Source organism: Spermophilus citellus (assembly GCF_964194105.1).
Source record: "Spermophilus citellus genome assembly, chromosome: 15".
Lineage (NCBI taxonomy): Eukaryota > Metazoa > Chordata > Mammalia > Rodentia > Sciuridae > Spermophilus > Spermophilus citellus.
Genome location: NC_138195.1, coordinates 16,542,472 through 16,556,434, shown reverse-complemented (window position 1 = coordinate 16,556,434; position 13,963 = coordinate 16,542,472). Strand labels below are relative to the sequence as shown.

Here is a 13,963-nt window from a genome sequence, read left to right as displayed (position 1 = left end):
AATGCAACAGTAACAATTTGAAATTCTATTCATATGAACCCAGGGGCACTGTACCACTGAGCTACATCCCTAGCCCTTTTTTTTATTTTAAGACAAGGTCTCACTAAGTTGCTTAGGGCCTCATTACATTGCTGAGGTTGGCCTCAAACTTGCAACCCTCCTATCTCAGCCTCCTAAGTTGCTGGGAGTACAGGTATGCACCACTGTGCCCAGCTCAAGGTGTAATTTTAGTGAAAATAAACAACTTTTCTAAGAACAAATAAGAAATGGTTGAACAGAGGGCTGGCAATGCAGCTCAGAGATATAGCACTGGCTTCCCATGCACTAGACCCTGGAGGAACAATCCCCAGTACCATAAAATATAAAATAGAATGGTTGTAGAAATATAAAATAGAACTTGTTAAATGTAATATACTATGGACAACTCACTATTTGACACCTCACCCAGGGGCAGGAAAGGTTAGAATGGGACATTTGAGCTGTGGGCAACCAAGCGGAGTCCAATCCCAGGATAGGTAACACAAGGCCCCTGTGAGGGCAGCCTTTTTTAGCTTCCCTGTCCAGGATACTAGTGTTTCCTTCTAGGCAATGATACCATGAGATAGAATAGAATATACATCACAGATGAGCAATTGTGTAATTTACTAAAACAATCAGCAGAAACAACAAGTTTTCAATAGCCCAACACTCTCTTGAGAAGTCTTCTGAAACATTTGCTGCCTACCCCTTTCTTGACCATGCCTTTTGTCAGATATCCTTCCTAAATGAACTGCAAGGCACATCTATAAATTGTGTAACCTTAAGTTTCTAATCTTCTATTTGCTTGTTTCCTCAATTGTAAAAGAGTAGTGATTATAGTACTAATATTGCATACACCATAAGGGAGGTACTTTTAGGATATATTTCAATTACTATCACTTCAACATAATCCTAAAGGGTTTAACTAATAAAACATTTTATGATTTTTAAAAATATATTTTGGATATGTGACCCATGCTGAGTTAATGTACAAATATGAGGTTTCAACTAAAGTTCATTGTATTTGCATATGAATATCCAGTTACAATATCATTTGTTAGAAGACTCTTCTTTTAAGTTGAATTGCTACCTTCTTTGTCAAAAATCAATTGGCACCCATATTTGCATTCTCATCAACTCAGGAAAGTTGAAGGATGCAAGTTAAAGGTCAGTCTAGGAAACCAGGTGAGACCCTTTATCAAAATAGAAAATAAGGGGCTGGGGTTGTGGCTCAACGGTAGAGGGCTCACCTAGCATATGTGAGGCCCTGGGTTCAATCCTCAGCACCACATAAAAATAAATAAAGAAAGGTATCGGGTTCAACTAGAACTAAAAAATAAATATTAAAAAAAATTTAAAATAAAAAGAGTTTAGGATGGGGCTGGGGTTATGGCTCAGTGGTTGAGTGCTTGCCTAGCTCATTGGAGGTGCTGGGTTCAATCCTCAGCACCATGTAAAAATAAATAAATAAAATAAAGGTATTTTGTCCAATTACAACTAAAAAAATATTTTTAAAAAAAAGAGTTTAGGATGCAGTTCAGTGAGACTGCACCGTGAATTCAATCCCCAGCACAGAAATAAATAAATAAATAAATAAATACATTGACCAGCCAGCATGGTGGCACAATCCTGTAACCCCAGCTACTTGCAAGGCTAAAGCAAGAAGATCACAAGTTCAAGGCCAGCCTCAGCAACTTAGGGAGATATGGACTTAAAATAAAAATGTCTGGGTATATAGCTCAGTGGTACAGCACCTGCTTGGCAAGCATGGGGTCTTAAATTCCATTCCCAGCACGACACACTACAAAAAAAAAAAAAAAAAAAAAAGTGTCAATTTCTGAACTCTATTCTGCCCCACTGGTCTATCTCCTCACCAATATTATGCTACCTTGATTACTCTAACTTCATTTCTTAAAATTGGTGATTCCTCCAACTATTCGTCTTCTTCAAAATGGTTGTGGCTGGCTACTCAGTCCTTTTGTGTTTTTTTCATTATATACTGTCCTTCTTTATTCCTGGTAATTTTCATTGTTCTAATGACTACTCTGTTTAATATTAATAGAGCCATATCAAATTTCTTCTGCTTATTGTTTACATGTTATTTTTTTTTCATCTTTTTTTTTTCCTTTTCAGTGCTGGGGATTGAACCCAGGGCCTTGTGCACGAGGAAGGACTCTACCAACTGAGCTATATCCTCATCCCCATCCCCTCATCTTTAAACTCTCTCTATAGTCATAGATGTAATGACTTTCTTGCTTCCTACCCCCTTTCTTGACCATGTCTTTTGTCACAGAAATCCTTCCTAAATGAACTGCAAGGCACATCTATAAATTATATACCCTTAACTACACAACAAAGTTGGGTCATGGTTTTTTGGGTTTTTTTAATCCATTTTGACAATTCTGTCATTAATTGGTGTTTTTATGCCATTTATGTTGTGTTCCTAAAAGAGTTTAAAATAGAAAGCTTAAGACTGCTCTTAGAAAGGCCTGCTTACAAGGATGGCCCCTGGCTGGTCTTTGGGAACTTAATGGTAAACAGAGGCTCATACTTTGCCTAAATGATAAAGATAGCTCACTGTGCCTACATTGTACAGTGTACATTATGATGAACACCTGCATGCCTTCCAGATGCCTGGAAGCTCACTGACTACTGTCAGTCACACCAGCATTCTATTCCTACATGGCTGGCTCTCAATAAGGATCCAATTGACTGGGAGCATATCGCAATGGCACAGTCCTTGCCTAAAATGCATAAGTGTGGGAAGCCATTCTCGCATGTGATTGGGCACCTCCCTGATTGGGTGTGAGGCGTTCTGGCCAAACTGTGTCGGAGCTAATCCCCACCCTCTCCAGGTGCAAGAGCACCTGTCCGTGTGGGGGTATGACTGACCATTGACCCTGAGACCAATCACTGACCCTGACCTTGGAATGCTGCCCCCCTCGACCTTCATTGGATGGAATTATCCCCTGAATTTCTTGTTCCCCAATAAAAGGCCACTCCCTGGCGTGCCCTGCCTCTCTCTCCTGCTAGTCCTGAGTAAGCCTTGCTGCCCCACCGGGTGATTCAAGGCGGGAGCCAGAGGGAGGGCCGTCTCAGACCTGGTCAAAGAAAAAGGTAATTGAGTCTTGTGTGTTTATTTTGATCTCACTAGTTAACTTCTATGCTACAAACCTCTCGTATGAAGCCAGCGTGCTGGTCGTGCAGTTGACATAAGGCTTAGGTTTGATTCCCAGAATGGCAAAAAATAAATAATAAATAAAATCTTAAATAATCATAAATGAAAAAAGCCAATTTTTAAAAGTTATGGATCAAATCTTTAAATGAATTTTTTCAAAAATAGCACACTTTTCAAATGTGTTCAGTGTAATAATGTATATTTCACATAACAATACTGCTTCAATATACATATGTAGTTGCTGAGGTACACTACTGTAGTATAAATGGAATATTTTGAGGCATACATAATACCAGAAAAGAATTTTTTAAAATTATAGACTTCACAAGCTCACAGTTCTACTAGTATCAGTTCTTTATTGTTAAGTGGTTTGACTGAAATAAGTGGAGTTTTCCTATAAAAGTAGCTTTAAGACAGGGGCTGTATGGACTAATGCTACATGCATCGCTATACGTTAACATCCAATTTACTTCAGTTCTCTATGACTTGAATGTCAATATACCTGTGTCCCATGTTTTCTCAGTTTTTTGTTTTGTTTTGTTTTCTCACCAGGGCCATTTCATATACTCTTCCATTTAGAGTTCAACCAAAGATGAAATGTACACCTCATTTCTTCAATTTTCCGCTTCTGAGCAAAATGGATTCAGGATCAGGAACCAGATTAATCTTACCACCTGAAATAATTTAAAAAAATGAATTAATAAAATGCAAGAAAAGAATGGTTTCCAAGACCCCAAACACCAGACAACAAAAGAGAGTAATCCTTTTGAGATAGGAAAGAAATGAGATGAGCCCTATAAGTGCCCCTGCTTACTGACTTGAGAAGTTTTAGACCACACTGAGGCACAGCCTGAAGAATTCCCTGAATTGAAGAAACAGATTTATTTGAGAGTCTGGGAAGACCAAGGCAGCTATATTCACAGAACCAGAGAGAGAGAGAGCAGCAGAGAAAGAAGACCCTAGATATCTGCAGTGTCCTCCTTGAACATTCTTGAATCCAAGGCCTGGCATCTACCAGCTCCCAGTAGAGTATTTATTAATTAGTACATGAGTTAAGGAAATTAACTATGTATGGTAAAAGAACCATCCAAAAGGTCAGAAGAACAGTGACAGTGATCGCACAGGGTTTACCAAGCCAAGGCAGCCAAAGTAAGGAGAGTATCAGACTGAAGAATCTATCAGGCCAAGTGGAAAAATACCATAAGTCATGGGCCATTGGGTAGTATACTCAGGAAGGCCTTACCTGAGTAGTGGGGAATAATTAGTACTTAAATGAAGCAATGTTCTCCACCTAAACAGAACAAACAAACCCTAAACAGAAGATGAAGAACAGAAATAATCATAGTATTTTCAAACAACTAAAAGCTCAAGAAGGGCTGGAGACGTAGCACTGTTGGTACAGTGCTTGCCTTGCATGCACCAGGCCATGGGTTCAATCCCCAGCACCACCAAAAAAAAAAGTTCAGGAAGACTTATAATTTATAAGAATACAAAAATATCCAGCATCCAAGAAGTAAAATTCACAATGCATAACTTTCAGTGAAAGATAGTCACGTGAGCAAACAGACAGGAAAACATGACCTATAATAAGGATAGTTAGCAAAACCACTCAGCACCGACAATGATGTTGGGAGTACACAGAAGAAACTGGGCACAGCTGCACAGGCCTCTGATCCCAGCAACTCGGTAGGCTGAGGCAGGAGGATTACAAATTCAAGACTAGCCTCAGCAATTTAGCCAACCCCCGTCTCAAAATAAGACATAAAAAGGGCTGGAGATGTGGTTGAGTAGTTAAACACTCCTGGATTCAATCCCCAGTACCATAAAAATACTTAAAAAGTACACAGAAAAGTTAAATGTAGGCACAAAATATTTAAAAAGGCCCAATCAAAATTCTGGAAATAATGATAATGGCTGAGATGAAAAATATATTGAGGGGCTGGGGTTGTGGTTCAGTGGTAGAGTACTCATCTAGCATGTGCGAGGCCCTGGGTTTGATCCTCCGCACCACATATAAGTAAATAGATATTATGTTCAACTACAAGTAAAAAATCATTTTTTTTAAAGAAAAATACATTGAATGTTGAGCCAGGTGAGCTTTCACACACCTATAATCCCAGCAGCTCGAGAAGCTGAGGCAGGAGTTTAAAGCCAGAATCAGCAACTTAATGAGACCCTGTTTCTAAATAAAATTCAAAAAAAAGGGCTGGGGATGTGGTTCAATAGTTAAGTGCCCCTGGGTTCAATCCCTGATACCCAAAACAAACAAACAGAAAGACTGGATGTGATGAAAAGCAGATTAGACATTCCGGAAGAAAAGATCACTAACTTGAAAGCAGTCAAGTTCATTTTTCCAAAAAAAAAAAATCCAGAAAACTGAGAACATTAGTGAGCTTTGTGATGACTTCAAACAGCCTAAAATATAAATGACTGGAGGGAGCTATTTAGGATGGAGCAGCAAAAAATATATATTCGAAGAAATAAGAGCCTATAACTTTCCACACTAAAACGAACACAAAAACCAAAGCTCAAATGAAACCCAAACAAAAGAAAAATTAAGTAACGACACCAAGAAACATCATAATTAAATTGCTCAAAACAAGTGATTAAAAAAAAAAACCTTAAGGGGCTGCGGTTGTGGCTCAGTGGTAGAGCACTTGCCTAGCAGGTGCCAGGCCTTGGGTTCCATCCTCAGCACCACATAAAAATAAATAAATAAAATAAAGGTATTGACAACAACAACTAAAAAAAAAATAAAAAATAAATAAAAACTTAAATGCAGCTGGAGGTGTAGCTCAGCAGCAGAACAAATACTTAGCAGGGAGGCCTCAAGTTCAATCCCCAGAACCAAAAAAAAAAAAAAAAAGTTACATAATACACAGATATAGATGGCCGGGTGCATCAGTGCATGCCAGTAATCCCAGCTACTCAGGAGGCTGAGACAGAAGGATCATGAGTTCAAAGCCAGTCTCATGGAGGTGCTAATAAGCAACTCAGTGAAACCCTGTCTCTAAATAAAATATAAAATAGGGCTGGGGATGTGGCTCAGAGGTTGAGTGCCCCTGAGTCAATCTCCGGTACAAAAAACAAAGCTATGGATGACAAATTTGTTGGAAAAAATGCATGTAAAAAGATAATGGATGTTTTAGTTAGCTTTTTTTGGTGTTGCTGCACCCCAAAAAAAGTGACAAGAACAATTTTAAGGAGGAAAAGTTTATTTGGGGGGCTCACAGTTTCAGAGGTATCAGTCCATAGATAGCCAACTCCATTCCTCCGGGCTGAAGTTTAAAAACTGAAAGTAAGACATCCCATTCAGGAAGACACAGCAGATACTACTTTATACTCCTCCCACCCAGAGCAGCTAAATACTCTCAACATTACAGCACATAAACATAGCACAGACAGCTCAGTGGTAGAGAATGTCTAGTTGTTTTGTTTCGTGTTTTTTTTTTTCTTTGTTTGTTTTGGTACTAGGGATTGTACCCAAGGGTGCTTGATCACTGAGCCATATCCTCAACACTTTCTATTTTTTATTTGAGACAGGGTCCACAAGGTCCAGCTAAGTTGCTCAGACTGGTCTTGAACTTGCAATCCTCCTGCCTTAGCCTACAGAGTTGCTGGGATTAAAGGCACATACCACAGTTCCCTGCAGAGCATGTGTTTTATGTGTTTAGCAAACGAGGCGCTGGGTTTGATCATCAGCATCCTGCACACACAAATCAAACAAACAACAACAACAACAAAAAAAGAAAACAAAACCAAAAAAACCCTACCAACTGAAATGCTGAAAGAAAATGCAGACAAACAAAGAATCTTGGGACCAAATAATGGCATGGTGCTGGGTTCCCAAGTTTTCTTTTTGCCTCATATATTCAAGGCCAGACATTAGATAAGTCAGCAATCTGAAAATATTAATGGCAGCAAATTTATGTTTTTTTTTTTTTGTGGTGCTGCAGATGGAACCCAAGGCCTTGAACATACCAGGCAAGCATGGCACTGCTGAGCTATACTGCCAGCCCAGTTTATAGATTTTAGAAGCCTAAAAGAACCCCTTCTCTTTCTAGCCAAAGGACCAGGAGAAAGCAGCCTTACAAGATAGAAAACTCTTAGAAATAAAAAACCTGCTTCAGCCAAACTCCATAGGGTGGGCGGGGGGACCAGACATGATGCTACTAGTGTACTCATGTCAGCAAAAGATCTAAGGTGAACCCAGACTTCCACCCTCACTAGGCCTGCAAAACAAGTCAAACCTCACCCTCTCAGTCAAGGTGCTATTATTGAAGGTCTAGTGAAAGCCTGAAGTGGGAGCTTCCCTTCTCACTAATAGCTAGGCATGCCTCTTACTCCCATCTCAGATTGTCAAAAGAGGAAAAACCTAAAGGACAGTAATGAGGTGTCAGCTCCCCTCCCCATGCATGCTGTATCAGAGAAAACCTACTAAAAACAGGAGATATAAATAAAAGCCAAATTCTCATAATGCTCAAACTGTCCAGGATCTTTTTTTTTTTTAAGCATCATTACCAAGAAAGAGGAAAAATTTCCACTTGAACGAAATATAAAATCAACATCAAGATTTTGGCATATCTCACAAGGATTTTTAAGCATCCATCCAGAAATGCTTCATTGAGCAATCAAAACTCGTGCTTGAAAAGACTGGAAAAAAAAAAAAAAAAACAGAATGACTCAGCAAAGAAACAGACGACAACTGAATGATCCAAGAAGAAATGCTAGAAGGAAAAATATAATTACCAATATAATGGGCTCAAAAGCAGAATGGCGTCAAATAGGTGGGAAAATCAGTGAACATGAATTTTTTTTGGCAGGGGGGAGAGATAATGGGAATTGAACCCAGGGCCTGATGCACACTAGCTAAGTGTTCAACCACTGAACTACAATACCCAGCCCACAGTGAACATGAACACAGAATAGAAACTACTCAATCTGAACAGAGAGAAAAAAATGAACTGAAACTCAGAAACCTGCAGGACTATCACAAAAGATCTAACAATCATGTTATCAGAGTACCAAAGAAAGGAAAAACAGTTTGAGGCGAAAAGCATTAAAAAAATAGCTGAAAGTATCTCAATTTGACAAAGAAGCATAATGTTTGAGTTGATGTAGAAAAGGCATTTGACAAAATCCAACACCATCCATTTATGATAAAAACTCTCAGCAAGTTAGAAATAAGGGGAATCACTTCAACTTGATAAAGAGTATCTATAAAAACTACAGCTAGCATCACACTTAATTGTAAAAATTGCAGATTTTCCCAAGGTTGGGAACAAGGAAAAGATGTCACCTTTTTTTTTTTTTTGTATTGGGGGACCAGGGGTTGAACACAGGAACACTTAACCACTGATCCATACCTCCCAGCCCTTTTTATATTTTATTAAGAGACAGGGTCTTGCTAAGTTGCTTTGAACTTGTGATCCTCCTGCCTCAGCCTCCCAGGCTTCTGGGATTACAGTCACCACTCATTTTTTAATATTTATTTATTGCTATATCCCCAGCCCTTGCAATCCTTCTGAGTCAATGGAATTACAGGGATGGGTCACCATAGCTGGCTCATCACTCTTATTCAACATGGTATGTAAAATAGGCAAAAGCCAGGTACAAACCATTATTCCATCAACTGGTGAGGCTGTGGCATGAGGATCACAAATTCAAGGCCAGTCTCAACAATTTAGTGAGGCCCTAAGCAACTTAAAAGAGACCATGTCTCAATACAAAAAATAAAAACTGGGGGGTGTAGTTCAGTAGAAAAGCTACCCAAAGTTCAATTTCCAGTCCAGGAAAAAAAAAAAAAAAGAAAGAAAGAAAGAAAAAAATGGGCTGAGGATGTAACGCAGTGGTAAAATTCCCTCTAGTTCAATCCTGAGTACTGTTTAAAAAATAAATAAATAAATAAATAAATAAAAATCATTTAGAAAATAAATAAATAAAATCATTAAAAAAAAAGTCAAGAAAAGGAAATAAAGGCAGAATGGAACAAAAGTAAAATGTATCCTATTTAGAGATGGCATATGTTCTACATAAAAACAAATCCCAAGAAAAATGAAAAATAAGCCTTCCTAGATCTAATATTTTTACCTAGCACATAGAATATATAAACAACACAAAAATCAAGTATATTTTCAACTATAATTGAAAATGCCTATGAAAAAAATCAAGAAAATCTTAAGCAAATGAAGAGTACACTATGTAATAGTATGTGAAAAACTCAACATTGTAAAGATTGGCAATTCTCTCACAAATGACACAGGTTTAAAATATTTCCTATCAAAATTCCAGCAAGAGGGCTCAGAATGTTGCTCAGCAGCAGAGTGCTTGCCTAGCATGCCTGAGGCTTTGGGTTCCATCCCTCCCCAGCACCACCAAAAAAAAAAAAAAAAAAAAACACAAAATTCATTACTGGTTTCTTTCAATGTCCCCAAAATTCATCCATGTTGTAGCAGGTAATAGAACTGCCTTTCTTTTCAAGGTCTCCATTATATGCCACATTTTATTTATCCATTCATTTATAAATGGGCACTTGGGTTACTTCCACTTTTTTCCTCCCATTTATTTTTGCCAGGCTGGGAACCAAACCCAGGGCATCTTGCATGCTAGGCAAGTTATTCCTACTCAGCTACACTCCCAATCCTACTTCCAGTTTTTGACTATTTGAATAATGCTGCTATGAATGTGGGTTGGTACAAATCTGAATCCTTGGGGCTGGGGATATAGCTCAGTTGGTAGAGTGCTTGCCTTGAATGCACAGGCCCTGGGTTCAATCCCCAGCACCTCTCCCCACAAAAAACAAAAATCTGAATCCATGCTTTCATTTTTCTTGAATATATACCCAAAAGTGGAATTACTAGATCATATGGTAATTACATTTTTATTTTTTGAGCAAGAGCCATACAGTTTTCCATAGTAGCAGTACCATTTTATATTCCTACCAACAGTCCACAAGAGCATATTTCTTAGTTTAAGGATGAGAAAAAAGTCTGAATTATAAAGAAAATATATAAAGCCTAAGACAAAGCCCTGAACTTACCCACAAACTGCTCAATTCGAGTTCTTTCCAAATGAATTTTCAAAAGAAATCAGTGCAAAAATGCATTTAAAGATATGTCTAGGGAAAAAAAATAATTCGGGGTGGAAGGGGAGGTGGCAAATAGATGACTGCACTATACACACCCAGCTTCCAGACCAGAAGGCAAAGGAAATCCACGAGGAAATATTTCAGATCAAAATACTGTATACTAATTTAGTAAAGCTGATGAAGGAAAAGTACAGGGGAAAGATAATGATATAAAAGAAATAAAGTTTTTGGAGAAAAACTATTTACTAATGGAACAAGAAATGGGAAGGAGTTTTGAGAAATAGTCTTGTGCAAGTTCTGACCTTTCAATATATGAATGTATTGCCTCAAAAATTTTCTTAAAACGCCAGGCACGGTGGCTAATCCCAGTGGCTCCAGAGGCTGCGGCAAGAGGATCGCAAGTTCAAAGCCACTCTCGACAATTTAGCCAGGCTCTATGCAACTCTGCGAGACTCCTTCTTTAATAAAATACAAAAAAGGTCTGGGGATGTGGCTCAGTGGCTAAGTGACCTAGTTCAATCGCCACTATCTAAAAAATAAGATGAAATAAAAAACCTGTATCATCACAACTCAATACCCGTGAAGGGCACCCTGACATGAGAGCAGCTCTCTAGTGCCTCCAAATCCCTTCAGGCCCACCAGTCAGTCCCTGAATGCAACATCCGGGCTCTGAGAAAAGATTCTTCAGAACCGGTCCTTTCTGGTCTGTGCAGGATTAAGGGGAAGGCGCTCTAACTAAGCCAAAGATCCTCTGGAATCCTACTGCCATGACCAGCCCTAACCTCAAATCCCAGCAGGCAGTCCCATTCCAACTGGGTCCAATCCCAGCAGAACACAGGTGTGCGGCCCTGGACTTCGGACCTCCCGCTGGATGTCCTTCACCTGGGGCACTAAGTCTCCACGTGTCGGCTCTCAAACCAGGTCCCTAGGTGATTCCTTGGAGCACCTAGAATGCGGAACTGCAAGGACTTGGCAGACAGAGACTAAGAAGTCGAGGCTTGTTTACCATCACCGTGGAAACCCCCCGCAGCGCGCAAGGCGGGGCTTCTGAGGGGCGGAACCAGACGGGAAGCTTCCAGAAACCTTACCACTTCCGGCGTGGCGGGAGTGCCACAGCGCGAACACCTGGAAGAGCAGTCGGTGGACCCACGTCCCCATCCAACTGTCGACTGCAGGCGTGACCCCGAGCTGGCCCCTCATGATCTCCCCCTCTGGGAGGCGGCCAAGTCCGGCCTTCAGGCCGTAAGGACAGCGGCGAGGCGGGGCCTCAGTGGCTAACGCCCGGAGGTGGGGCTGCGGTGGCGCCATTGTTACGTGGCTAGAGCGCATTGGAAGCGGGCGGGCCCGAGAGACGGTAGTGGCTGCGCAGGCGCGAGCTTGTCTGTAGCAGGAAGGCGGGTAGGAGAACCCGGCTCTGCAGAGCGCCCCTGAGACCTTTACTACGGGCTGAGCACCGCTGTGGAAGTGAACGGGAGTCCATCCGAAGGACTTCTGACTTGAAACCCTCATGAGAGAAGGAAATGAACGTACTTTCCTAGGAAGGAAGAAAGGAAATGGAGAAGCCCGGAGACGGGACGGGCATGAGTTGAGAAGTGAGAAACTGGTCTTGGGAAGACAGACATTTGGGTCTTAACTGTGTACCCTCAGGTTACTAAAAGTGACACCTGGTTCCCATGGGAGGCAAGACTGGCCTAGTTCTCAGGGACAAATGCAGGGGCAGTAGATGTACCTTTGCTCCTGGAGAAAAGCGTCCATTTGTATGTGTTTAAAGTCTCGGCTACCTTCAGACATGGCGTGTTTGCTCTAAACAAGGCAGACAGTTCCCCAGCCCTTGCTGAGGAGTTAAGTGAATGCACACAGTATCAGAGACCATGATTTATCATATTTGAGGGGATGGGGTGTAGCTAAGTGGTGGTGTTGCCTACCTAGCATATGTAAGGTCACAGTATGATCTCCAGCAACACACCGACGCCAACATCCTTTCCATCTAAATGTAGTCAAGTGCAACACTGTTAAAAATAATAATAAAGAAGAAAAAACTCTTTTGCAAAAGTTAGTCTCCATGGAGGAGCCTTATTTTTACTTTTCACTAGGGTAGTGGTGGTGGTTATTTCATCATGAATGACCTTGGTGTGAATCACAGAAATAGAGTCAGTCACAACACCTCTTCAGTCCCCATCTCCAGGTTCTGACTCTTCTCTGACATTTCAGAAATCCCTCCCGAGTCTTCCCATACCCCCTCAAATAGACATGCAGCCATCAGTTACTCAAAGTGCAGAAATCACTCAAGCTGTAAGTGGATTAAAAATGCCAATGGATAGGAGAAGTTGTGGCAAGGCAGCATTATCAAAGAGGAAGGAAGGTCACTCTTTTTTTCTTTTTTGGGGGGGGGGATTATTTTTTATTTATTTTGAGACAGGGATTCACTACATTGCCCAGGCTGGCCTTGAACTTGTGATCCTCCTCCGCAGCCTCCTGAACTGCTAGGATTACAGGCTTGTACCACTGTACCGAGGTAGAAAGATGTCTCTTTCAACCTTGTAAGTACATCTCTTCAGGAACATGAGAACACAGCAAGGGAAGGCATTGGGCTCTGACATACCAACAAAACATAGAAAATAAGATACACAAATATTAACATCAGTTACTATGGGATAGTCCAGCCTTTTGCAGTAACAGTGGACAGACGTTTCTTCCTATAATAAAAGATGGATATGCCAGACGTGGTGGCATAAGACTATAATCACAGGACTGAGGCAGGGATCACAGTTCAAGGCCAGTTTCAGCAACTTAGCAAGACCTGTCTCAAAATAAATAAAAAGGACTGGGAATCCAGGCTCAGTAGTGCATGCCTTAATCCCAACAGCTTGGGAAGCTGAGGCAAGAGGACTTCGAGTTCAAAGATGGCCTCATCAATTTAACGAGGACCTAAGCAACTCAGCAAGACCCTGTCTCAAAATCAAAAAATAAAAAGGGCTGGGGGAACTAGGGTTGTGGCTCAGCAGCAGAGTGCTTGCCTACCAAGTGTGACGCATTTCGTTCAATCCTTAACACCTCATACAAAAACAAACACATGCTGTCCATCTACAACTACAAAATTTTTTTTTTTTTAAGTTGCGGGGGCTGAGGATGTAGCTCAGTGGTTAAGCATCCCTGTGTTTAATCAGAAAAGTAGAGAGTTTATTTAACATGTAGCAAGTATGATTTGGGAGAGGAGTTTTTGTCTTCTGAAATTTGGTAGTTTTCATTACATTGTGGGGGGGTAGAGGATATCTAACACTGCTGTTCAACAGAAAGATGTGAGCTTCATTTATATAATTTTAAATTTCTCGTTAGCCACATTTATAAAATTAACAGGTGAAATTAATTTCAGTATTTTAATATGTAAAATGATGCAGACACTATGGAAAACACTTATGATGGATCCTCAAAAAGTAAAAAGTAGAGTTGAGTGTGTAGTTCAATGCCTAGTATGCATGAGACCCTAGGTTTGATCCTCAGTACCACACACACAAAAAAATTTAAAATTAAACCAGATGTGGCGATACATGCCTGTACTCTCAGCTTCTCCTGAGGGAAGAAGACAGCATGTTTGAGGCTAGCCTGTGCAACTTAATGAGACACCGTCACAAAGTGAAATTTAAAAATTTGGGCCAGGGCTGGGGATGTAGCTCAGTGGT

General features: G+C 40.5%; 1 protein-coding gene across 1 annotated transcript in view; it reads right to left on the bottom strand.

Moving 5' to 3' along the window:
• The window catches only part of LOC308634075 (uncharacterized protein), a gene marked incomplete at its 5' end in the record, with an annotated part of 185,715 nt that overhangs the window by 155,204 nt on the left and 16,548 nt on the right, over window positions 1–13,963 (bottom strand). Inside the window, one exon of the mRNA XM_081267648.1 lies at window positions 11,372–11,817. Within this exon, the coding sequence (XP_081123774.1) occupies window positions 11,372–11,817 (446 nt within the window). The remainder of the gene's footprint in view (window positions 1–11,371; window positions 11,818–13,963) is intronic.